The sequence below is a fragment of the Odocoileus virginianus genome, chromosome 7 (assembly GCF_023699985.2).
Source record: "Odocoileus virginianus isolate 20LAN1187 ecotype Illinois chromosome 7, Ovbor_1.2, whole genome shotgun sequence".
NCBI lineage: Eukaryota > Metazoa > Chordata > Mammalia > Artiodactyla > Cervidae > Odocoileus > Odocoileus virginianus.
The window spans coordinates 24,659,360-24,684,743 of record NC_069680.1 but is presented as its reverse complement, the minus strand read 5'-3'; the positions used below and the strand labels follow the sequence as shown (position 1 = coordinate 24,684,743).

Sequence of the window (25,384 nt, the reverse complement as noted above, 5' to 3'; positions counted from 1 at the left end):
AGGTCCTTCATACTAAGTTTTTTTAGATAATACATACAAGATCAAATGTCAATTTGCTTAATTATGGGCTTCCCAGGTGGCTTAGAATCTGCTTGCAATGTAGGAGATAAAAGTTCGATCCCTCGGTCAGGAAGATCCCTGGAGGAGGGCATAGTAATCCACTCCAGTATTCTTGCCTGGATAACCCCATGGACAGAGGAGCCTGGCGCACTATATAGTTCATGGGGTCACACAGTCAGACATGAGAGAAATGACTTAGCATGCATGCATGCCCTTAATTGTGCTCATTGCTTGTTATTGCTTTAGGTTAATTAACCTAATCAAGATGAGAACTGTGATTTTCTGATGTTTTTATGATCCATGAGAGGATAAAGGCGTAATATGGCATATAAACAGTTCTATAGGTTGATAGGTCAATTAACACAGAATTTAGATTTGAAAGATAAGGCTCAATTCTGACTAAATACAGCTACTCAATTCTGACTAAACATAGGATATCCACTTTAAGATCTGACATAAGTACTGCATATCTCACTGTAGGTTTTAAAGTTGATCCTTTCTCTGTTTTAATATGCTCGGGCCAAAACTTTAGCAACAGAATCTCTTGAATCCCTGCATGTTTTCTCTCCAAACAGTAGCTTCTCTTCTAAGGTATTCCCCAAAACTACTGAACATGTAATCTCTCCCTTCCATTAGTCTATAGCTCTTCATTCCAGTCACTAGTAGTTCCTAACAATGCCACCACCTTCTGGAAGAACAGCGGACTGCCTCAGGAGTGGGCTAAATCAACCAACACAGAGCACAGTGCCAGGAACCAGCATAAAGGAGACCTGTTTGCCTTCTGTATAACCTTCGCAAGTCAGCACATTCTCCTTCCCAAACCACCAGTGCATAAAAATGAAAGCAGAGACTATCTTCCCTTTATTTCCAAAGGAATCTTAAAAGAAGGAATTATTAATTAATCTGGTTTTTTAATTGTGCAATTAACTTGGGTCCAATACCTTCTGGGAGCTGGGAATTTCTTTGACCCTTACTCCTCTTCAGGCGAACCAGGCTGGTAGCAGAAGAAACAGTTAAGATCGAAGTTAGCACACCTAAATTCCAGAACAGACATGGCATAGTCCAACACCTGCGGGGCCAGATGGTTGCCAAACCCAATGATGACAGCACTAGCACCTCAAGCAGTTCTTCATGGTTCAACGAACCAAGTTCATACCCTGCCACAATTTTCAATCCAGCATTTCCATAAATTTGCCCTGGGTTAGGGGGCTGCACTTGGAACTTCTCAAAAAACATTTGCCTCTGCTTTCCTTAGGTTGTTTTCTTTATGTGGCACAATCTCTGCTCATACTTCTGCTCTTATGAAAAGACTGAAATAGCCCTCTCCTTCTTTTCCTCCAGTTCTGAATAAACCATGTTTGCCACAAAGCCTCCTCGGATATCCTACATTTATTCTTCTTTTGCTTTGCCTTTCTGCAACATTCACCCAGCATGGTCTGTAATATACCCCAAGAGGCATAGACTTGGGCCCTCTGGAGCTTTCAGTCCCTCAGATGTCCCAGGCTCACCTGTGACTTCAGCTAATACCTACTTCTTTCGTTCTTATTTTTCTGATTTCCAGATCCTCATCCTGTCCAGCTTTCCGAACTCTCCAGAGATATGTTTCACTGACATTTTTTAAAATTAAAAGTCTAACAGAGAATTATTTTCCCTCTGTTCCCCCTAAATTACCTTTCCTCTAAACATCCCAATCTTTGCCCATCATTAAGCCACTCCATTTAGAAAATGTGTAATTTCTCCATCTCAATGGGAGTCTAAGATAGGGTTAGTACTCAAGGATTGTAAGAGAAAGGAGAAAGAATCTTATGGCTGCCAGAGAAGATCTTTATGGTTAGCCTTCAAGGCACCAGAGAGAGGAGGGTGGAAAACAAACTGCAAAGAAATACCGTCCTTTCAGTACCAATGGGTAATAGCATTATAAATGCTGTGTTTTATTAAACAAAAAAAGCTGTTGTCTGACTGTGGGCAATGCTGTTTGGGCTGTACTCATTGTTACAGGAACAAGTGCAGACAGACATAACCTCTGAACATGGTAGTCATGCCAGCTGAACTCGTTCCATCCCTCTGCAAGCTATCCTGGCACAATTCGTCCGCATTCCAACCTTTGTTAATACATCTCCTTGGTCTGGAACTTTCACCCTCTGAGCTTTACCTAAACCTAAGATATCCCTTTTTTTTGTGCTCACGTCAAGCCCTACCTTCTGTAAGCACACCTCTCGGAACTATTTATTTAGCACTGGCAATAATTCATGCAAGGCAATAATAAGCTAACACTTAAAGAGAGCCGACTCTATACTGGGCTTCACTCACACCTACATACGAATTAATTTAATCTTCACAATGCTCCCAGTGTATAAGTACTGTTATTCTCCCCATTTTACAGGTCAAGAAACTGAGATCCAAAGTGGTTAAGTAAGCTGCCCATGACCTGAGCGACCAGTCTACGGAACCCACATTCTAACCCACTCTGCTACAGGCAACATCCTGTCCATCAGATTTTGCTAACTTAAATAAAAGAGCTACAAGTGAAAGTGAAAGTCACTCAGTCATGACTCTTTGCGACTTCATGGACTAGACAGGCCATGGCATCCTCCAGGCCAGAGTACTGGAGTGGGTAGCCTATCTCTTCTCCAGGTTATCTTCCCAAGCCAGGAATCGAACCCAGGACTCCTGCATTGCGGGCAGATTTTTTTACCAGCTGAGGCACAAGGGAAGCCCAAAGAGCTCCAAAGGCCACAATAAAACCAACAAATCCAAATAGGCTTTTGATATCTCTGAGGAAGGGGAGGCACTGGTGCAGGAAGGTTAAGTTTAGAAACAGACTGTGGAGAAATTAACTGACAACAGGAGTCAGTCAGGCTCTCCTGTCACACTCTCTCACGGTCTTGTACCTTATATTCTGTAAACAATGATATTCTGACCTTGGTAGCACTGGGCCTGTGCGCGCACTTGGCCATGGGCCACTTTGTCTGTCTTGGTATATCAGCAGTCTTTGAAGACTCCTTGCTGCTGCTGCCGCTGAACAGAGATTAAACATGTCTGCAGTCCCTACAGCTCCTCAGTCTTCGTTCAGCTTCCCTGGTCGTGCCTTCCCTACCCTGGGTTCAGTGAACAGTGTGAGCGGCAAGACACAGACCAGTTAGAATACCAGCTCTATCATTTTCTAGTTAATCAATTTCGAGCAAGTCAAGTCACCTAACCTTTTTTAGCATGAGCCTCTGCGTCTGAAAGTCTATAAAATACTTTTTAGAATGGTTGTGAGAATTAAATGAGATGATACAGGTAAAGCACCAAGCACATGGCTGCCACCTAGTATGTGATCAATAAATGTTGGCTCTAGAACATAAGAAGAGGCTCAAATTGTGAAAGAGCGTGCCCTGTCTTCGCTAAAGTATTACACAATGGTTATAAAATGGTATTAAGCAGTAACCATAAAAACCTAATCCCTTACAATACACTAATGTGATTTTACTAATTTCCTTAATACCCCAAGCCTGTAAAAGAGCCAAACATTAATTATCTCTGATGAAACAAAAACAGCCTCTCCTCTGGGTATCAGACTGAAACAGGAAAGGGCCTATAACTCACTAAAGACAAATGCAAATAACAATAAAAAGCAAAAAACCAGCAGTGGAAAAGTTCCCATAAAGTGCACCAACAAACGGGAGTGTATCGGGATAGTTCTGGAAAGTGCGTCTTAAGGGCTGAAGGTTCAATGTGATGAGAACCCGACGCAAGACTCTACAGTTTTTGGAGGTCTGGAAAGCGGACCTGGGAGGCAGTTTCAGTTCCCTTTCTAGGAAGAGGGATAGGAAAGGGCTCCCCTGTGCCACGATGCCACGATGAGCCCACCCGTGCAAGATGCTCGCGTCCCAGCCGGGTTAAAGGGCAGAGGAAATTCTCCTTTTGGCCGATAAGGCCCACCAACTCCGAGGTCCCTTTCTAACTCGGGAGCAGGGCCGCGTTAAAGAGGACAGGCGTGAACTGCGCAAAATGAGACTGCTCACAATTCAACGATCTTTTTAGTGGGGAAGGGTAGGCGGTGAAAATGTGAGCATTGGGAAAAGTCGGCATCAGATAAGTGACATCTCTGCAAAATGCCTCCAAAGAATCTCAGGATCCAATGGCCTGCAAAAGCTTCCTTGCAGCTGTTGTCTCTCCGACCCCACGCGAGGTTCACTGCTCCTCCACAGAAGCTTTTAGACCAGTCCCTCGCCTACTTCTCACCAGCTGCTACTCCCAGCCTTCCTTACGGAAACTGAGGCCGGTTGGATCAGAGGCCTGGAAAGAGGTCGGGGTCGTGGCGTGCCCGCGGTAACAGGTCTTGGGACAGACCTGGCGGAGGGAGGGAAGCGCGGGTCCGGGACAGGGACCGGGCACACACCACCCTCCCACCCCAGTCCTGTTAGGAAAAGACTCCTCTGCCGCTGCCAAGGTAATCCGGGACCTCCCCGAGACGCCGGCCTCGAGCGCACTCACCAGCGCGCCGCCGCTCAGCAGCCGAACAGTAGCTCGCTCCATCAGTGCTAGAAAGCAGATGCTACTGATCCGGCCCAAACGTGCCCTAGGGCCGCACGCGAACACCTGAAGACAGGTAGAGACAGAGCCCCGCCCACTCACCCTGCCCTTTGTTCCGCCCCCCTGTCCCGACGGTACGCCGAGAGGGACAACAGCCTCCCTTCGCTTTTCGCTCTGCTCACGCGAGAGTTGGGCACGGCAGTGGGGCGGGAAGGGAACCGGAGACACAACAAACATGGCGGCGGCGGTGACGAAGACGGCGGGGGCGACGGCGACGGCAGGGGCGTTGAACAAGGTGGTGGGGGTTCCTCGGTGCGACTGTCAGGCGGTAAGTAGCTGGTCGTCGGCTCGGACGGCGGTGACAGGGCTGAGCAAAGCGGTTAAGGAGGAGCGGCGTGGGGAGAGAGCCGGGTGCTCGCGACGGGCCGGCTGACTCCGCCCGGGACTCAGCCCCAGCGGAGGGGCGGGCGTGGTTGGTCGGTCGGTCGTTAGGGTCGCGCCCGGGACCTTCCTGACAGGAGCGCGGAGGGTGCGGTGTCTGGGCCTCCGGAGCTCCGAGGGAGCTGTGTCTGCGGTGGGGTCGCCGTCAGTTGGGGGTTTGGAGGCTCCGGGGTAGGGAGTAGCCTCTCTCGCTCTGACAGGTGGTCGCGAGGGCGGGGGGGGGGCGCGCCCCGAGGTTCGCGTCATCACTAGGTCCCTGGGCCCGGGGTCTCCGCTGAGGCGCGGGTCTCCTAGGCGTTCCGAATCCTGGTGAGGATGCCGCCCCGACGCCAGTTGCGGGCTGCCGGTTGGGAGGACTTTAAAAACCTTCCGTCTTTTATCACAGTCCGGTCTTGATCCTTTTCTACTGCTTGAGAGCACTCCCTCTACTTGGGGGGATATGTGAGATGTAGAGAGGATTTTGCAACAAAGAACTGTTGAGGTTCGTGCAGGATTTAAATCTTAACATAACTGGCCGAAGTGTAAGTAGCCAAGCCATACACCTCCTAAATGCTCGGTAATTGAATCTAAAGTGAAGTTAAACCGGTTCCGGCTGCCCCTAACCGAGCGGCCCAGTTAGTGGCCCTTTAGTGTGCTGTTTAGGTCCGAAGAGGATCGACTAGTGGGGAAAAGAAATACAGGCCCTTTAAGTTGTGAGCTCTGAAGAACTCAAGTTTGGAATACACACGACTTCTTTAGAATGACTGTTTAAACATCTGAGCTAACAGTTTTACAAATTCCCTTTAGTTTTGATTTATGTTGTGCATTTAACACGACGGTATGTTAATATAATCTTGGGAGTTCGTTACAGAGAATTGAGGTGTTTTTTTGCCTCCTGGGATCCCAAGAGTTTCCCAAGGAAACCCGAAGTGTTTTGAGTTGCGACAGAGAGGACAGTAAAGATGGGGATCAGATATGCCGTTATTAGGCGTGCCTGGTGGGTTTGTTCTTTTAAACCTTTTCCCGCAAATGTTTCCCTGTGGGGCTACGCTAATACCTCGTTTTCATGCAGTTACAGCTGTTCTGCAGTACCAAGCCTGAGCCTTTTTGAAGTGTACTGTGAAAAATTAAATAAATAATTTAATTTAGAAAGACAAAATTTTTGCCCAAAATGTGAAATCTTAAGAAATCGACCAGCGGGGGAAAAAAACGATAGTCACACTGATGCATGTTACTCTTTGTTGATTAGTTGGAGATTTTGCTGAAATGAAGCTGCTGCTTTGGTCTTTATCTTCCAGCTTAGTTTTCTGGTTCGAGTAAAACTGGCACGTTATTTTATTAGCTTATTAAACCTGTGGATGTTAATTTTTTATCTGTGGTCTGTTTTTCTTTGCGGAACTCTGTATGGCTTTTCAATTTTAGTTGAAATTCCCTCCATGGCCTTTGGGAGTCTCTTGGTGTGTCTCCAGAGTAAATTTCGATTACTCTACATTTCATCAATGTTGGAGTGGCAAGAAAAAGGAGGAACTGATTTGGGGTGAAAAGGTTAGATTGCATACATCTTTATTTCTTCCAACGTGTTTTTGTTTATGTTTTATATTATGTTTTATGATTTCTCAAAGCCTCATAATGTGCCTTTTGCTTTTGAAGAATTTGCTTTTTTGACAGTTATGTAATTCTTTCTGAAGTTTCATGTTCTCTGTACAAAGGAAGCGTTATGTATTCTATGGCAGAGTAATCAGGACCATAATTGTTAAGGTATAAAAATATATATACATTCATTGAACTGCAGTCACAGTGTGTATATAGGCTGTCTAAACCCCAAATTAAATTATTGTACAAGGAAGTTAGTTGCTAAGTCGACTACTTTAGATAAAATAAAATAGATCCTACTGCTGCCTAATCATATTCTCAAAATCTCCTGTAGCTTATTAAAAAAATAGAGTTTGGGAGGAAGGTAGGTTAAAGAGTTCCTTCTGGTTCTCATATTACCTCTCTTTCTTATGATTGTCTTCTAATTTGCATCATGATGCCTCTGTTTTAAATTGTTAGCTCCTAGTTAAGAGGGTTTGTGGGTGTATTGATGAGCAACTTCCCTTTCTTAGTGTGAGACTGAAGGAGATCAGAGGACTTGAATATCAGGACCCAGAGAAGGTCAGAGAAAAGTTGTAAGTTACCTGCTTAAACAGGTTTTTGTGTTCTTTTGGGATATCAAAACTTATTTCTCAGATGCTTCTTTCTTTCACTAGCATGGGTAATTTCTGGTTGTTTTGTAAGAATCTTATTTGTAAGTTTTGAATGGATAGTTGGGGAGGGCTGTTGGCATAAAAATAATTTAGGTGCATTCTAGCTAATTTCTGTATAGACATGTATCTCGAACCCGTGGAATACCATGCCAGCTTAACTTTAATCAGAGGGATCACAGGGAGGACTCAGAATTTTGCTGTATCATAGGCAATGATAATGAGGACATTATAGTTTGCTGATTCTGAAAGTAGATTTTTATGTTAACATTTGCAAAAGTTTTAAAATTTATCACTGTCTTAGCTGCATCTCTAGATACTAGTTAATTTATGGAGTTCTTAGATTAAACATTCCGTCCTGAGACGGAAGTCTGTCTAAAGTCTATCTAAAGATAGGAAGATGGTTTGGATACAAAAACCCTTAATTTTTTTTCCCCTCCATATCAGGAACTCTTCTGTAGTTTCAGAATTATTGTTCTTTTTCTAATTATTGCAATTAGAACTACTGACTTGAGATGGAGAAAGTTCGGTTTTCAACTGTAGACTCTATTCGGATTTAGGAATCTCTCATATATACTTGCTTGTTTTATAGACTAGACCCCTGCAAGGGCTTGCAAGTCTGCAGTGGGGGAGGAGTCTTGCAGGTCTGTGTGGGAGGAGGTGATGTAGGTCAAGTGGGCACAAAATTGCTTAGGGATGGAATGACAATTTTTAAATCATTGCGGGATGTCTGTGGTTATAAACCATATCGATATATTTAAAATTTTTAAGTATAGAGTTTCTCTCAAGTTTCCAATGTTCAGTTCAGTCACTCAGTCGTGTCTGACTCTTTGCGACCCCATGAACCGCAGCACGCCAGGCCTCCCTGTCCATCACCAACTCCCGGAGTTTACTCAAACTCATGTCCATTGAGTCAGTGATGCCATCCAACCATCTCATCCTCTGTCATCCCCTTCTCCTCCTGCCTTTAATCTTTCCCAGCATCAGCGTCTTTTCAAATGAGTCAGTTCCTCACATCAGGTAGCCAAAGTATTGGAGTTTTTCAGCTTCAGCATCAGTCCTTCCAGTGAACACCCAGGGCTGATCTTTAGGATGGACTGGTTGGATCTCCTTGCAGTCCAAGGGACTCTCAAGAGTCTTCTCCAACACTGCAGTTCAAAAGCATCAATTCTAAGACGCTCAGCTTTCTTTGTAGTCCAACTCTCACATCCATACATGACTACTGGAAAAACCGTAGCTTTGACTAGACAGACCTTTGCTAGTAAAGTAACATCTCTGCTTTTTAATATACTGTCTAGGTTGGTCATAACTTTTCTTCCACGGAGCAAGTGTCTTTTAATTTCATGGCTGCAGTCACCATCTGCAGTGATTTTGGAGCCCCCCAAAATTAAGTCTCTTACTGTTTCCATTGTTTCCCCATCTATTGGCCAGGAAGTGATGAGACCAGATGCCATGATCTTAGTTTTCTGAATGTTGAATTTTAAGCCAGCTTTTTCACTCTCCTCTTTCACTTTCATCAAGAGGCTCTTTAGTTCTTCGCTTTCTGCCATAAGGGTGCTGTCATCTGCATATCTGAAGTTATTGATATTTCTCCCAGCAATCTTGATTCCAGCTTGTGCTTCCTCCAGTCCAGCATTTCTAGTGATGTACTCTGCATATAAGTTGAATAAGCAGGGTGATAATATACAGCCTTGACTTCTTTCCTGATTTGGAACCAGTCTGTTGTTCCATGTCCAGGTCTTACTGTTGCTTCTTAACCAATGTTGTCTTCCCTTTTTTCACTGGCATCCTTTGTGGTTGTTTTTTTAAGTCCATCGTGCGTTTTGATTGAAAATCAAATTTATGGCGGGGAACACAGTGAAATTTGTAATGTGACAATGTGATAATAGCCTGGACTGTCAGAATATGCCAGCCATCCTCTGTGATTAGGTTCATTTGTGTTCTTAAAACTTGAGATGCATACTTAAAATGTCCTGCATTTTTCCCTGCAGTCTCTTGCATTTTTCCTCCTGCCTTGTGGTGTGTACCTTAGCAGTGTTATGCTTTCTAATCATGATTTGGTGTAATTTATCTTGCTTGTTGAAGAAGTATGTTCAGATACTTTGCAGTGGAAACATTGGTTTTTATGTGAAGTGATCGGCAAGAAGTGATGCTAAGTTGACATGAAACACCAGAATTTCTTTCTAAACTACAGCCTTTATAATTAGAACACAATCTGTAGGGCCTTAACAGCTTTTATATTTTAAAAAACAATTTCCCAGATCTTATTCTTTTCTTTTTTGGGGCGGGGGGAGGGGTATCTCCCAGTCCTTATACATTTTAGTACTTTTTTCGTTTTTATATTGTGAGGGGCTTTTACCTGTGTTGAATGGCAGTGGTAATAGCAAGCATTCTTTCGTTCTTAATTCTAGAGGGAATGCATCTAAATTTTCTCCCTTAATTGTGATGTAGATTTTCAGAAGTGAGCCTTTAGCAGCTTGAGGAAGTTTGTTGTTTCTTTGTATCCAGTGCTGCTACTCTATTGGTTTTTCTATGTGGGTTGGCCATCTTTTCTCACTAGAAAATTTCCTATTACTCCTTTTGTCTTTGAGGTTTTAAAATTTCACAATGATATGTCTAAGTGTTATTTTATTACATGTTCTATTTTGCACTCTATGCTCCCTTTAAGACTGAAATGAAAGAAATCTTTAATCCTGGAAATTTCTTGATCATTTCTTTAAAAAGCATTTCTCTTTATTTTTCTCTATCATTTTGGAATTCATTCTGCATCTTTATCTGCTATTATTTCTTACCTTTTTATGTATATTTTTATGTTTCTCCCCATCCCTGTATATTTTGAGGTGTGGTTTTCAAGTTTATTGAGATACAATCTTATCATCAGTTCATTCGCTCAGTCATGTATAGTTAGTTCTTTGCAACCCCATGGACTGCAGCACACCAGGCTTCCCTGTCCATCTTCTTATAGTTTTATTTTTTCGGCTGCACTGTGCAGCCTGAAGGACCTTAGTTGCCTAATCAGGGATCCAGCCCATGCCCCCTGCCGTGGAAGTGTGGAGTTTTAACCACTGGACCGCCAGGGAAGTCCCTATTACAGGTTATTATTATTATTTTAAATCTTATTCTTGATGATCATTTTCACTGTAGCTGATTGGCCAACTTTTTTTTTTCCTAAGCAAAGGGCAGATTTTAAAGGACAAATAATCAGCAGAATCAAGTATGGTCATAAATACTAATACAATGATTAGGAGACATAGAGAAGCAGTTCAGGTTGACAGATAGATGAGAAAACAACTGAAACAAACTTGTTTAGAAGCCAGCAATAATCCTTAAGATTGAGAAAGCTGAGCCAGATTAAAGCAACTGACTTAAAGAGGTGGCCTAAAAGAGGAAAATAAGAAGAGATGAGTTTGGGAAATTGTAAATTGATTTGGGAAATTGCAAATTGGAATACATGAATAATGGAGAAAAGTGGACCATGTTTGTTTCATTGTAACCACAGACGAGATATATAAAATGGTAACATAAGACACTTGGAATTTTGGACAATGGGGAATTTCTTAATCTAAGGTATAACCATTTTTGGCTGCAGAAATAGCTGCTGTTGTCTGAAAACATACCATAAACTGCACATCTTGCAAGATACTTATACTTACATGTAAAACTTAAAACAGTACTGCAAATTGGTACTGTTATCTCATTTTACAAAATAGGAAACTAAGGCTAGAGAAGACCCTGTTCAGAGTCTTAAAGGTAGTAGGTTTAACCTAATAGCACAATAAAATTCTGTTCTTCCAGAGGACGGACTTTTCAGTAGCCTCAACTTTGTAGAAAACGGTGAAAAGAGACAGTAATAATAATGACCCCTAGGCATCTTCTAAAAAAGGAGCAAAGAAACTATTCAAACATGTTGCCTTAAGAAAAGTGAGGATTTGGTCACCTGTACGTTCTTACTTGGCCGAATGTTTCTGGAATAAAGAACAAATTAAATGTTAGGAGAGAGGAAGGCAAGAAAGATAAAAATAAAATGTATCGGTCTCGGGCCAGTGAACAAGGGAAACCAGATGAGCCCCCGTGTTCTTATTGGTTCCTCAGTTCAGTTCAGTCGGTCAGTTGTGTCCGACTCTTTGCCACCCTATGAACCACAGCAGGCCAGGCCTCCCTATCCATCACCAACTCCTGGAGTCCACCCAAACCCATGTCCATTGTGTTGGTGATGCCATCCAACCATCTCATCCTCTGTCGTCCCCTTCTCCTCCTGCCCTCAATCTTTCCCAGCATCAGGGTCTTTTCAGATGGGTCAGCTCTTCACATCAAGTGGCCAAAGTATTGGAGTTTCAGCTTCAACATCAGTCCTTCCAATGAACACCCAGGACTGATCTCCTTTAGGATGGACTGGGTGGATCTCCTTGGAGTCCAAGGGGCTCTCGAGTCTTCTCCCACACCACAGTTCAAAAGCATCAATTCCTTAGAGTCCAACTCTCACATCCATACATGACCACTGTAAAAACCATAGCCTTGACCAGACGGACCTTTGTTGGCAAAGTAATGTCTCTGCTTTTTAATATACTGTCTAGGTTAGTCATAACTTTCCTTCCAAGGAGTAAGCATCTTTTAATTTCATGGCTGCAGTCACCATCTGCAGTGATTTTGGAGCCCAGAAAAACAAAGTCAGCCACTGTTTCCACTGTTTCCCCATCTATTTGCCATGAAGTGATGGGACCGATGCCATGAACTTAGTTTTCTGAATGCTGAGCTTTAAGCCAACTTTTTTCACTCTTTCACTTTCATCAAGAGGCTCTTTAGTTCTTCTTCACTTTCAGCCATAAGGGTGGTGTCATCTGCATATCTGAGGTTATTGATATTTCTCCCAGCAATCTTGATTCCAGCTTGTGCTTCCTCCAGCCCAGCGTTTCTCATGATGTATTCTGCATATAAGTTAAATAAGCAGGGTGACAGTATACAGCCTTGACGTACTCCTTTCCCTATTTGGAACCAGTCTGTTGTTCCATATCCAGTTCTAACTGTTGCTTCCTGACCTGCATACAGGTTTCTCAAGAGGCAGGTCAGGTGGTCTGGTATTCCATCTCTTTCAGAATTTTCCACAGTTTATTGTGATCCACACAGTCAAAGGCTTTTGCATAGTCAATAAAGCAGAAATAGATTTTTTTCTGGAACTCTTGCTTTTTCGATGATCCAGCAGATGTTGGCAATTTGATCTCTGGTTCCTCTGCCTTTTCTAAAACCAGCTTGAACATCTGGAAGTTCACGGTTCACATATTGCTGAAGCCTGGCCTGGAGAATTTTGAGCATTACTTTACTAGTGTGTGAGATGAGTGCAGTTGTGCAGTAGTGTGAGCATTCTTTGGGATTGGAATGAAAACTAATTGTTGTATAACACAATCTATAGTAGCAACACAGTCAAAGCAGTCTGTTTCTAGTAGATTTCTAGTTAAAGTTAATTAAAATAGAACTTTTTGTTTTCAAAACGTTGGTCAAGTGTTTTGGGACCTCCCTGGTGGTCCATTGGCTAAGACTCCATGCTGCCACTGCAGGGGGCCAGGATCTGATCCCTGGTCCACGACTGAAGCGACTTAGCAGCAGCAGCCGCAGCAGGGAGCTAGATCCCCCATGTCGCAACTAAAGACCCTGTACACCGCAACTAAGACCCAAAGTAGCCAAATAAATAAATATATATTTTTTAAAGTTGATCACACTTTTGTTCATTGGAAAATGTGCTTTTAGCTCATTTCTTCAATGCTGCAATTCTTCCATGGAAAAACTTAGGTTGAAAAGGGTGCTGACTCAGACCATAAAGAAAAGAACCCAGAGTGGTCCAAATATTCTTCAAGAAGAAAAACAACTGGTGGACTTAAATTACTGAGATATTAAGATTTTTATTACTGAGACTGTGTGGTGGTAGTGTGAGGAGAGACCAAAATAGGCCAATGGAACAGAATGAAGAATCCAGGAATAGCATCTCGTGTATCATCTGTTTTAGAAAGGTGAGAAAAGAGGCTGGCAGAGAAAGGCTGGTCTATCAGATGCATGTTGCTCGGACAGTTGGATATCTCCGTGGGGAGAAAAAGTGTATTTTGACTCATAACTTAACAATAAGCTCAATTCCAGATAGATATGAAAGGTAAAAACATAATAAAAATTTCACAAGAAAATACAGGAGAACATCTTCATATAAAATATAGGCAAGGATACCAGCAACTCTACATGTAAAGGTAGGGGGAGGATGGGTAAATTGGACTATATTAAGAACTTCTGTTCATCAAAAGTTAGCATTAAGAAAGTGGAAAGGTGAACCACCAGAGTGTGAGAAGTACTCAAGATATACGTATCTAATAAAGGGCTTCCCTGGGGGCTCAGTTGGTAAAGAATCCACCTGCAATGCGGGAGACATGGGTTTGATCCCTAAGTTGGGAAGATCCCCTGGAGGAGGGCATGACAACCCGCTCCAGTATTCTTGCCTGGAGAATCCCGATGGACAAAGGAGCCTGGCGGGCTACAGTCCATGGGGTCGCAAAGAGTTGGACACATCTGAGTGACTAAGCACAGCACAACAAAGAACTCACATCCAGAATATTGTGAAGAACTCTCACATATTAATTAGATGGACAACCTAATAGAGAAATGAACAAGACTTGAACAGATGCTTCATTGGGTATGAAATAGAGGTTATGTAAGCGGGAAGTTAACATAACAAGTACACAGCTTAATTATCAAGTCATACAAATTAAAACCAGTGCAATACCACCATACATGCATCAAGATGGCTAAAATGAAAAAGGCAAAAAGTACCTGAGTGTTGGTGAGGGTGTGTGGCAACAAACTCTTGTTCCACACTGATGGGAGTACAGATGGGTATAGTCACTTTGAAAACCTATCTGGCATTATCTGAAGCTGAATATATGCACACCCTTCAGCCCAGCAGTTTCAGCTGTCGGGGGTGTGGGGCCCTCGGTGGTGCACAGGGGCGCTCGTGTTGGAAGGGCACACGGTGGGGCTCCTGGCCTGCTGGTAGCCTTCCGTTTCTTGACATCAGTGTTGATTTCATGGTTGTGTTCATTTTGTGACGATTCACCAAGCCTCTATCCTTAGGATTGCTGCGCTTTTGTGTGTGTGCTATGCTTTGAGAAAAAGTTAAGCATATATACTGAGACGAGACTGATCTTTAGCTTTAGATGCCTACTACTGGCTGTCAAAGAGAACTTTCTTAGATAGTAGATTACTCATTAAGTAGTTGGGGTTTAGGAAAAGAAACTTTTAGCCTAAGGCATATTTAAGAACATGTGCATAAATATGTTATTTATTAGAAGGAAAGACTTGTTGTCTCCTAGGTGCTAGACTTCCTCAGCTTGTTTTTACTAGAAAACTTTTTGGTTATTTGATTTGTGAATTTGGGCCATACACCTATGTGAAGACCAGTTTTTAGTTTATGACTGCAAAATATGACATGAGAGTTTCTCTGTTAGCATCAGGTATTTTTTTCTTTTCTGTAAAAATTTTTTTCTTATTCTCAGAATGAGTGGAATGGTGAGTGGTGGTAGAGGTGGCGATTTGGATTTCTAGGGCAGGGGTCACAAAATTTCAGCCCATAGGCCAAACCTGGCTCCGTGCCTACTTGGACCCTGATGCTGGGAAAGACTGAGGGCAGGAGGAGAGGGGGACGACAGGATAAGATGGTTGGATGCCATCACCAACTCGATGGACATGGGTTTCGGTGGATTCCCGGAGTTGGTGATGAACAGGGAGGCCTTACGTGCTGTGGTTCATGGGATCGCAAGGAGTTGGACACGACTGAACGACTGAACTGAACTTAGAACATGAGCACATTTATTCCTTTACGTATTGTCTGTGGCTGCTTTTAGCTATAGTGACAGTCACAGGCTAAAATATTTCCTATCTGGCCCTTTTCAGAAGTTTGCCACCACTGTTCTAGATCACCTACTTCTAGAGTTCTCATTCATGTGAGAATGTTGTTTTAAGACCCTTTGCTGTTTGATATGGTAGTCACTAGCCACATATAGCTATTTCACTTTTAAATTAAACAAAACTCAGGTCATTTGTATTAGCCGCATTTGAGCACTCAGTAGCTGCATGTGGCTGGTAGCACCTGTACTGGCCAGTGCAGGCGTGCACCATGGACATCATCCAGAATTCTCCCCACCAGCCCCGTTTGAGCCACTTGGTTTCTCTACTGTCTCCTTCAGTGATAATCCCTGCTGATATGCCGATTTCTTTCATCTGGATTTTTCTTTTTGTAATTTCTTTCCATCCACTCAAACTAAGTTTGAATCCCAGTTTATTTAAATATTAAATATATGAATTGTTGACTGTTTTTTGTATGTCTTCTTTAGTTCACCAGGAAGATTATAAGATATTTAAAAGCAGGGACTGTGTTCTCTTGCTTTGTAGTACCTGGCCCATAATAATCTTCATCAGTGTTGTTGTTTTGATACATACTGCATCTCCCTAAATAGTGTAAAATTATTTTATTTTCCGCCCATAGGTATAACGAACTGTAAACTCCAGAAACTTTTATATATATACATATATATATATATCAAACACAAAGATGGGTGAGAAGAAACCGGAGCCTTTGGACTTTGTGAAAGATTTCCAGGAATACCTAACTCAGCAGACCCATCATGTCAACATGATTTCTGGATCAGTTAGTGGGGACAAAGAAGCAGAGGCTCTTCAGGGAGGTAGATTCCTCTTAATACCATTAAATAATTCATTTTTTATACATGTGATGTTTGTGTGTTGTTATAGTATGAAGCCACTATTGCTTGCTAATGTGAATCATTCTGTTTTTCCTAGAAAGATGGGTAGTTTCCCGCTCCCCCCTTCTTTAAACTGGTCAGGTTTTGCTGAGGGAGAGGAAACCCCCTCCCCAGAGCTTACCCTGGGATTCAGAGATGTGTTCTCTCCTGTGCAAAAGTTGGGGATTCTAAATTTCCTTCCCATTCTTCAGGTTCCATTAGCTAACAGTGGGCACAAGGAGCCCAAAGGGGGTCCATCTTCATTACACAAGGCCTTTGGCCATTAGGAAATTTGTATTAGACCTGAGACAAAATAGAGGCTTCTGTTTCTTCTCTTAAAATGAAGAGAGGGCCCACCGTGTGTGCTCACCTAGGAGGTGAAACTAGAAGAGAGAAAGCAGTGAGTACTGGAACCTGTCCTACCTGCCCTACAGAGAGACCGGTGGGTTTGCTCCCACATGAAGACTGGGGTCTCTTCCTAACCCTCGCTCAGGAGGCAGCAAACTGCAGCCTGTGGGCCCCATCTGGACTGCTGGTGTGGTTGCTAAGAGTGGTTTCTACATTTGTAAATGGTTGATAGGAAAAAGAAAAATAATGTCATGACACATGAAAATTAACACGAAATTCAAACTTCAGCATCCATAAAGTTTTACTGGAACATAGCCATGCTTGCTGACCTATTTTCTATAGCTGTTTTTGAGTTATAGCAGCAGAGTCAAGTAACTCTGAGAGACTTTGTGGCCCACAGCCTGAAATATTTGCTATCTGACCCTTGTGGGAAAACTATGCTAACCTTTGACCTAGATGGCCTAGGGCTTTGTAATTCAGGGACCAGCAACAGCAGAGACAGGCATCACCTGGGAACTGGTGAGAAGTGCAAACCGTCAGGCCCCACCCCAGATCTATTGAATCAGCAGCTATATTTTAATAAACTCCCCAAGTGATTCCATATGCATGTAAAATTTTGGAAGTCACTGCTTTAGAAAAGCAATGGGAGAAACGGGGACACTGAGCCTGGTTGTCCGTCCAGTACAATGGACCCATTGGATTTTGGACTTGGACCAACCGGCAAAGTCCCTTCTCTCCTCCTGGTGAGGGATGGAGGAAACCGTAGAGCAGAGGGCTCAAGCTGCCCATCCATCATGGCTGCCTCCCGAAGATGGTGTAGAAGTGCTTTTCCCATGAAACTGGAGGAACAGACACTCCGTCTTAATGCTCTAGTGTACAATTCCTGGACTCGGATTCGAGAGAGCAGGGTTGTAGTCCCCACCATCTGCTGGTTTTCCAGACCTGAGCACTTGCTCCTTCAGTTTACCTATACAAAGTAGTTGATTAAAATTGAACAGCCCAACATCTCTTTAACTGAAATTCTTACAGGTTATAACATCCAGAGATATCAGATACAATATTTCCCTTTATGTGCTTAACTAGAATTTTAAGGTCCTAAATGCAACTCAGGGTCTAGAACATACATGTCAGCTGAGTGGAACTACAAAACTCAACATGAATTACTCTAGATTAAATAGACTAGGATTTGGGAAGATGATCATGATGGCCCATTGTATTTGTAGAAGTGGCTAGAATCTTAAACATGTAATTGCCAAAACTGTTTACTCCCCTCTTTCTCCTTACCTGTTCAGATAAAGGTAATGCCCTGTTCTCTTCCTCAAAAGCATGTTGAACACTGATATGTGTTAATGATTTGAGATCCCCCTCATATAATGCTGCTTTTGTATGGAATTAATGTCAGTTCAGAAAGACTGTGATTTTTGTGAATTTAACTTTTATGCTAAGCGACCTGTCAGTTTATGAAAGATTTTCTACCACTCAATACTAAATTGCTAAATTGAGTTGATGCTGAGATGCATAATTTCTTTTGCTATACTTTGTTTGTAGCTGGAACAGATGGTGATCAAAATGGACTTGATCACCCATCTGTTGAAGTTTCCCTGGATGAAAACTCAGGAATGTTAGTAGACGGGTTTGAAAGGACCTTTGATGGAAAGCTCAAGTGTCGGTACTGCAACTATGCCAGCAAAGGCACCGCCCGGCTCATTGAACACATTAGAATTCACACAGGTAACGGAGAAGGGGCTGGAGAGGGGCCGAGGAGGGCAGGTTGATCTGTCATATAAATAGTTGTGATTGTTTGAAAATGAAGGTTGATGTAAGGTTTGAGTAAATGGAGAAGTGAATCCAGTTTTACAAAGCAATAGCATGACAGCATACAAGGAAGACCCCTTGTAAGCTTCCCCTTCCTTAGCTATCTTCCTTCGTGGTCTAAACTCAGTATCTGTCAGCTTTTCACATTGGCCAGCTTAATGCTAAAGGCAGAATGAAGTGATAAATGTTTTTATCTTTATCCTGTCGTAAGTCCATTGCCATTGCAGGCTAGGGAGGAGGTTTCTGTACAATTGCAGGCGACACTGCTAACCCTTAGATGTCGCCTTAGCCATCCCTTCTGTGAAAGGAATATATTCCACTAGTCAGTATAGTATGAAGATTATTGTATGCAGCTTTCTTAACAGATTTTAATAATATTTTGTGCATGTATGTATTTCCGAAAAGCATTTTATTTTTGATCAGTTTCTAAATAATGAATGGACAAAATATGAAATTTTTCATAATGAGCTACTTCTGCAGTTTCTCTCCCATTTTTCTTTTTAAACAGGTGAGAAACCTCATCGATGTCACTTGTGTCCATTTGCATCTGCCTATGAGCGTCATCTGGAAGCCCACATGCGTTCCCATACAGGAGAAAAACCATACAAATGTGAATTGTGTTCCTTCCGCTGCAGTGACCGAAGCAACCTGTCCCATCATCGAAGGCGCAAGCATAAAATGGTACCAATTAAAGGTACTAGGTCTTCCTTAAGCAGCAAGAAAATGTGGGGGGTTTTACAGAAGAAAACTAGCAACCTGAACTATAGCAGAAGAGCACTCATCAACTTAAGCCCACCTTCCATGGTGGTTCAGAAGCCAGACTACCTTAATGATTTTACCCATGAAATCCCAAATATCCAAACTGACTCCTATGAAAGTATGGCGAAAACCACACCAACTGGAGGCCTGCCAAGAGACCCCCAAGAACTCATGGTTGACAACCCTTTAAACCAGCTCTCAACTCTAGCCGGACAGCTGTCCAGTTTGCCACCTGAAAACCAAAACCCCGCATCCCCTGATGTAGTTCCCTGCGCCGAGGAGAAGCCGTTCATGATGCAGCAGCCCTCTGCCCAGGCAGTAGTTTCTGCCGTGTCAGCAAGTCTTCCTCAGAGCTCCTCTCCCACCAGCCCCGAGCCTCGGCCGTCCCACGGTCAAAGGAACTACAGTCCGGTGGCAGGGCCGAGCAGTGAACCAAGTGCCCACACGAGTACCCCGAGCGTGGGAAACAGCCAGCCGAGCACTCCAGCTCCCACCCTGCCAGTCCAGGACCCGCAGCTTCTCCACCACTGCCAGCACTGTGACATGTACTTTGCCGACAACATCCTTTACACTATTCACATGGGATGTCATGGGTATGAAAATCCTTTTCAGTGTAACATATGTGGATGCAAATGTAAAAACAAGTATGATTTTGCCTGTCATTTTGCAAGAGGGCAGCATAACCAACACTGAAAACAATCACGCTATGCTTTCGTTGCTTCGCCTTCTTGTGTTTTATAGTTTACTGTTGTTTTTTGCGGGGGAGGGGTGGGGTCGTGTCATCCCTAATAAGGTGTCTGCTAATTTAAAGTTCTATACATATAGAGTATAAGTTTGACAGTGGAAACAAAATGTCTGTTTTCTTTTTTTCATAGATGCCTCGTCAGGGTCATTTATGTATTAGAAGAGTTGGACACATTGGTGTTTTAATTTTTTTTCCTTTCATTTAGACATTTGAGAATTTGAGTGCAATCATAATCTTACAAGTGGTTATTTAAATTTCTCACATTTACAGTCCATAAAAACGTCAAGGCTGATGGATACTCTTGGTATTTCAACATCTGAATTACAGCTAGATGTTATTTCTGCCATACTTTCAAAATGGTAGAATAAATTACTTTCTCTTTCAAAATGTATTCCAACTTATTTCAATGTTTTGTAGAGGAGTTGCCTTTGAAATTGCCCTTAATTAAAAATTAGTTAATATAGCTTAGTTGAATCAATAGTTTAATTTTAACTGGTAATAGTAAAGCAGTATCAGTGTAGTAAATCTTTCTTTTTTCCATAAGGGCAAATGTAAAACATTTAATTCCTTTAAAATTAAAGTTATAAAAACATGAGGTAAAAGTTCTGAAAAGAAATGAAACTGACTGTAAATTGAAAATGGAGTTTAATATTTAAAATACCTGTTTATTCAGTTTCTAGTTTAAACATAGCAGTTTTCCATTGTATTCTTTTTATTGTAATTTATTTAAAAAACTACCAGTAAGTACTCGAGAAACCCTAGAAATATCAGAGGGTTATCTATGAAGATGCCTTTTTTTCTTTTAATTTGAATTTTTCATTTAAATCTTCACTCTGATGTTACAAAATGAGTTTTACAGCCAAATTGAGAATATGTTATTCCTTCCATTCCTTTGATGACCAAAGAGGTACAGTGGAAGTCATCCATCTTATTCCTAGGAAATGTGGTCCTTCCAAAAAAAAAAATCTGAAGTTTCCTTTTCCTGCCTGCTATCCATTTATTGCCCATAATTTTCAAGAAAAGGTAGATATAGAAACACTTGGGAAAATGTGATGGTGAAGTAACATTTACAAAAATGAGAACATATGTCCACAACAAATTCTGTTCTCTTCAGAAATGGCCATTTAAGGTATTTTCTGTGAATTCAAGTTATAACACTTATTTGCAGTTTTACCAGTCTTTCATGTATGGCAAGAAAACTATATGAAAACTGTGAACTGAATCATCGCCTTAGTAGAAGAGGATATAGATATAAAAATGCATTTAAACATATTTGTTTACAAAAATAAAACTTGCTATATAAATCTAGAATAATTTTGAATAGGAGGCTGTTGTTTTTATATTGTGTAATAACTAGCTTACTCTGAGGACAGCTTGGTCAAACAATAAAATATATTGTTACTAACTGTTGGTTTCTGTGTACTTTGCAAAATTTTTGTTTTTAATTTGGTTCAAATCTTGAAAGTGTTATTAATTGGCTTCTTAAAGCAAACATTTTAATTATTAAGCATTAACTAAAAAGGACTTCTACTCTTAAAGTAAGTGAAAGGGAAATATTGGTGGTATCTGTCCACAAAAACCCCCAAGTGCCAAGTTAATGGATCTTTTGCCCTCTCTTCCAAATACTACAAAGCCATTAAAATGAGTTCTTGTGGTTTAATCTAATCTCCACTACACTGTGGAAAGAGCAGCACTGAGGAGTTTCTCTAGACAGCTCTTCCTGTCAGCCTGAGGCCTGTGAATCTCAAGTCTGCAGTCTCTTCTGCTCTGTTTCTTGGAGCTCTTGCTCCTCGGATCAGTTTTAGAGCAGCCTTTTCCAAATGTCTAACTTGACCCTCGTATGTATATACTGTCAGAAACAGGGTGCTGTCATTTGGACGCTTTTGCATTTATTTTTTTCTTCTATTGTATTTTTTATATAAAAGCAATACCACAAAATAGGAAATGGAAGTTTTCATTAAACAAAAAGGAAGAACTCTAATGTTAAAACCAGTTTATTAACTGTATATTCTGGGCCAAATAGTGACAAATGTGGTTTCTTTTTTTCTGACAATTAAAGATGCTTTGAAAGAGCATTTTAGTTCAGATAATTTTTTCATAATTACAAACTAGAATGTATAATGTTAAAATTCCTATGACTTAAAGAGCATAGTTGTATTCCAAAGGTATCAGTGCTTGAAAGCTACAGTTAATTCTAAATGCACTAATGTTTTTGAAGCAAATCTACCTTAGAAACTTTTTTAGTATTGTATTTTTTAAAATATGTAGGATTTTATTTAAATTTTTTGAGAATTAAATTCTGTATTGGAAAGATATTATCTTCCATTAAGTATTGAATATGTTTCTCCCATTTTATTTTTAATCATATATTTTATAGAAATGAGTTGAGAAAAGTTTAACATGCACTATTTATAATACTTTGCTGATAACAGGCAATGTTCTGAAACTAAATTTATTTTTGTTCAGTGAACATAAGTTTAGATTTTTAAAGTTGGTAGATAATTTATCTCCACTAATATTTTTTTAAGAAACTGTGATGAGATTAACAGGGAATAATTTTATTTCAGATTTTTATTAATATAGTATGTAGCTACAACTTCTTGAAACTCAAGTAAAGGCTAGACTTTTACTTTGAAAAAATTTAATTGGATATTTTCCAGTGCTATCTCATTTTATAAATGTGTTTGCCATTCATCTGCAGAACTGTTTGACAAAGGGAATATTACCTAAAAAAATGTCCAGAGATAAAACCTCATTTAAGTTCTACAAAAATAGCAAATGGATGTATTATTTTTAAAAAAAATTCCCTGCTAAGGACTTTTCATTAAGTAGTCTTAGAGGATATATGATTTCTAGAACGTGGTTTCATTAATATGTACTTTGATGTAAAGAACGTATTTTGTATGTAAAATATAAAACTTGAGTATGGTTGCAGAACACACTATATTGTTTAGGGATTCCAGAGAGCAGTTTAATGCTGAAATAACTATCTAGTATGTAGTTCATATTGTGAATGAAGCTTTGCTTTTGTAATGTATGAATAAAAAAATCACACTTTCTAATGGATCTCAATTTTTCTTTTTTGAAAACTAGGATCCAGTTTTTTAAATAATTTTTCAGTATGTCAATGTTAATTTTTTTTTTAAAGAAAAGGTTTTATGGCTACATTGGTTTCGATTTGTAGAATGCCTTACCCATGAGAAGATCTGTCATGTGAGTTACCAAAAACAAAAATGGTAACATAATTAGCATTTTGTCTCCTTCCTAATTTCTGTTTATTTAAGGTGTGACCCCCTTAAAGTGTTCTGGCACAGGAATAAGGAAGGCTTCCTCTGCTGCTTAGTTATTCCTGTCACATCTGACAAGTGACTACTGACTGAAGGAGTTTCTGTTATGACAAATAAACTGATTTTATTTCCTTCTCTGACTTACTGTACTCAATATGACATTCTAGGTGATGTTGCTGCAAGTGGCCTTATTTCATTCTTAATGGCTGAGTAACATTCGAGTTGGACTATAAAGAAAGCTGAGCGCCAAAGAATTGATGCTTTTGAACTGTGGTTGAGAGCCCCTTGGACTGCAAGAAGATCCAACCAGTCCATCCTAAAGGAGATCAGTCCTGGGTGTTCATTGGAAGGACTGATGTTGAAGCTGAAACTCCAATACTTTGGCCACCTGATGCAAAGAGCTGATTCATTTGAAAAGACCCTGGTGCTGGCAAAGACTGAGGGCAGGAGGAGAGGGTGATGACAGAGGATGAGATGGTTGGATGGTATCACTGACTCAGTGAATATGAGTTTGGATAAACTCTGGGAGTTGGTGATGGACAGGGAGGCCTGGCGTGCTGCACTTCATGGGGTCACAGAGGCGGACATGACTGAGTGACTGAACTGAACTGAACATTCCATTGTATATATGTACCGTATCTTTGCCCATTCCCCTGTAGATGGACATTTAGGTTGCTTCCCTGTCTTGGCTATTATAAACAGTGCTGCAGTGAACATTCAATTCAGTTCAGTTTCAGTTGAGTCTGACTCTTTGCAACCCCATGGACTGCAGCACGCCAGGCTTCCCTGTCCATCACCAACTCCTGGAGCCTTCTCAAATTCATGTCAATTGAGTCAGTGATGCCATCCAACCATCTTATCCTCTGTCATCCCCTTCTCCCACCTTCAATCTTTCCCAGCATCAGGGTCTTTCCAAATGAGTCAGTTCTTTGAATCAGGTAGCCAAAGTATTGGAGTTTCAGCTTCAGCATCAGTCCTTCCAATGAATACTCAGGACTGATTTCCTTTAGGATGGACTGGTTGGATCTCCTTGCTGTCCAAGGGACCCTCAAGAGTCTTCTCCAGCACCACAATTCAAAAGCATCAATTCTTCGGCACTCAGCTTTCTTTATAGTCCAACTCTCACGGTGAACATTGGGGTGCATTTATCTTTTAAGCCCATGTTTTTCTCTCAGGATATATGCCCAGGAGTGGTACTGCTGGGTCCTATGGTAGCTCTATTTTAGTTTTGTTAGGAACCTCCATAGTATTCTCCATAGTGGCTGTACCAATATAATATACATTGTCACCAACAGTGAGAATTTACATTCTCACCAATTTAAATTCTCTCCGCACCCTCTCCAGCATTTCTTGTTTATGGAGTTTTTGATGACAGCCACTCTGGCTGCTGTGAGGTGGTATCTCATTGTAGTTTTGGTTTACATTTCTCTAATAACTAGCAATGTTGAACATCTTTTCATGTGCCTATTGGACATCTGTCCTCTTTGGATAAATGTCTGTTCAGGTCGTCTGCCTATTTTTTGAGTGGGTTGTTTGTTTTAATGCTATTAAGTGTCAAGCTGTCTCTAAGTTTTGGAGACTTAACCCCACATCAGTTACATGATTTGCAAGTATTTTCTCCCAGTCTGTGGGTTGTCTTCCTTTTATTCCCTTTGCAAAAGTTTTTGAGTTTTAAGTAGCTCTCATTTGTTTATTTTTGCTTTTACCTACATTATTCTGGGAGATGGATCAAAAACGATGTTGCTGTGATTTATGTCAGAGAGTGTTCTGCCTATGTTTTCCTCTTACAGTGTCCAGTCTCACATTTGGGTCTTTAATCCATTTTGAGCTTATTTTTGTATGTGGAGTTAAGGAATGATCTAATTTCATTTTTTCACATGTGGTTGTCTAGTTTTCCCAGCTCCATTTGTTGAAGAGGCTGTCTTTTCTAACACTGTGTAGTCCTGCCTCCTTTGTCATAGATTAACTGACTAAAGTTGCTGGGCTTATTTCTGAGTTTTCTATCCTGTTCCATTGATCTATATTTCTATTTTTGTGCCAGTACCATACTGTTTTGATGACTAGCTTTGTAGTATAGTCTGACATCAGGGAGCCTGATTCCACCAACTCTGTTTTCTTTTTCTCCCCCTCCAAGATTGCTTTGGCCATTCAGGATCTTTTGTGTCTCCATACAAATTTTGAGATTTTCTGTTCTAGTTCTGTGAAAAATGCCATTGGTAATTTGACAGGGATTGCATTGAATCTGTAGATTGCCTTAAGTAATATAATTATTTTGACAGTATTGGTTCTTCTAATCCACAAACATGGTATATCTTTCCATCTGTTTATGTCTTTGATTTCTTTCATCAGCATCTTATAGTTTTCAGACCAAAGGTCTTTTGTCTCCTTAGGTAGGTTTATTCCTAGGTGTGTTAT

General features: G+C 41.1%; 2 protein-coding genes across 6 annotated transcripts in view; one reads left to right on the top strand and one right to left on the bottom strand.

The window, feature by feature from the left end:
• Nucleotides 1-4,666, bottom strand: part of ACADSB (acyl-CoA dehydrogenase short/branched chain) — a 41,179-nt gene extending 36,513 nt beyond the window's left edge. Inside the window, exon 1 of the mRNA XM_020899018.2 lies at nucleotides 4,540-4,666. Within this exon, the coding sequence (XP_020754677.2) occupies nucleotides 4,540-4,581 (42 nt within the window). The 5' untranslated portion in view covers nucleotides 4,582-4,666. The remainder of the gene's footprint in view (nucleotides 1-4,539) is intronic.
• Nucleotides 4,667-4,777: 111 nt separating this feature from the next.
• Nucleotides 4,778-21,087, top strand: IKZF5 (IKAROS family zinc finger 5). Of its 5 annotated transcripts, XM_070470372.1 has the most exons (5): nucleotides 4,778-4,906; nucleotides 6,421-6,543; nucleotides 15,760-15,958; nucleotides 17,912-18,094; nucleotides 18,687-21,087. In XM_070470372.1, the coding sequence occupies exons 3-5, from the start codon at nucleotides 15,826-15,828 to the stop codon at nucleotides 19,628-19,630; spliced, it is 1,260 nt and encodes a 419-aa protein (XP_070326473.1). In that variant the 5' UTR covers nucleotides 4,778-4,906; nucleotides 6,421-6,543; nucleotides 15,760-15,825; the 3' UTR covers nucleotides 19,631-21,087. The 5 variants fall into 5 exon arrangements, with proteins under 5 accessions (XP_070326473.1, XP_020754680.1, XP_070326474.1 ...); XM_020899021.2 differs by lacking the exon at nucleotides 6,421-6,543 and having other exon boundaries at nucleotides 4,779-4,906; XM_020899023.2 differs by lacking the exons at nucleotides 4,778-4,906; nucleotides 6,421-6,543 and adding an exon at nucleotides 5,267-5,500.
• The last annotated feature ends 4,297 nt before the right edge of the window (nucleotides 21,088-25,384 follow it).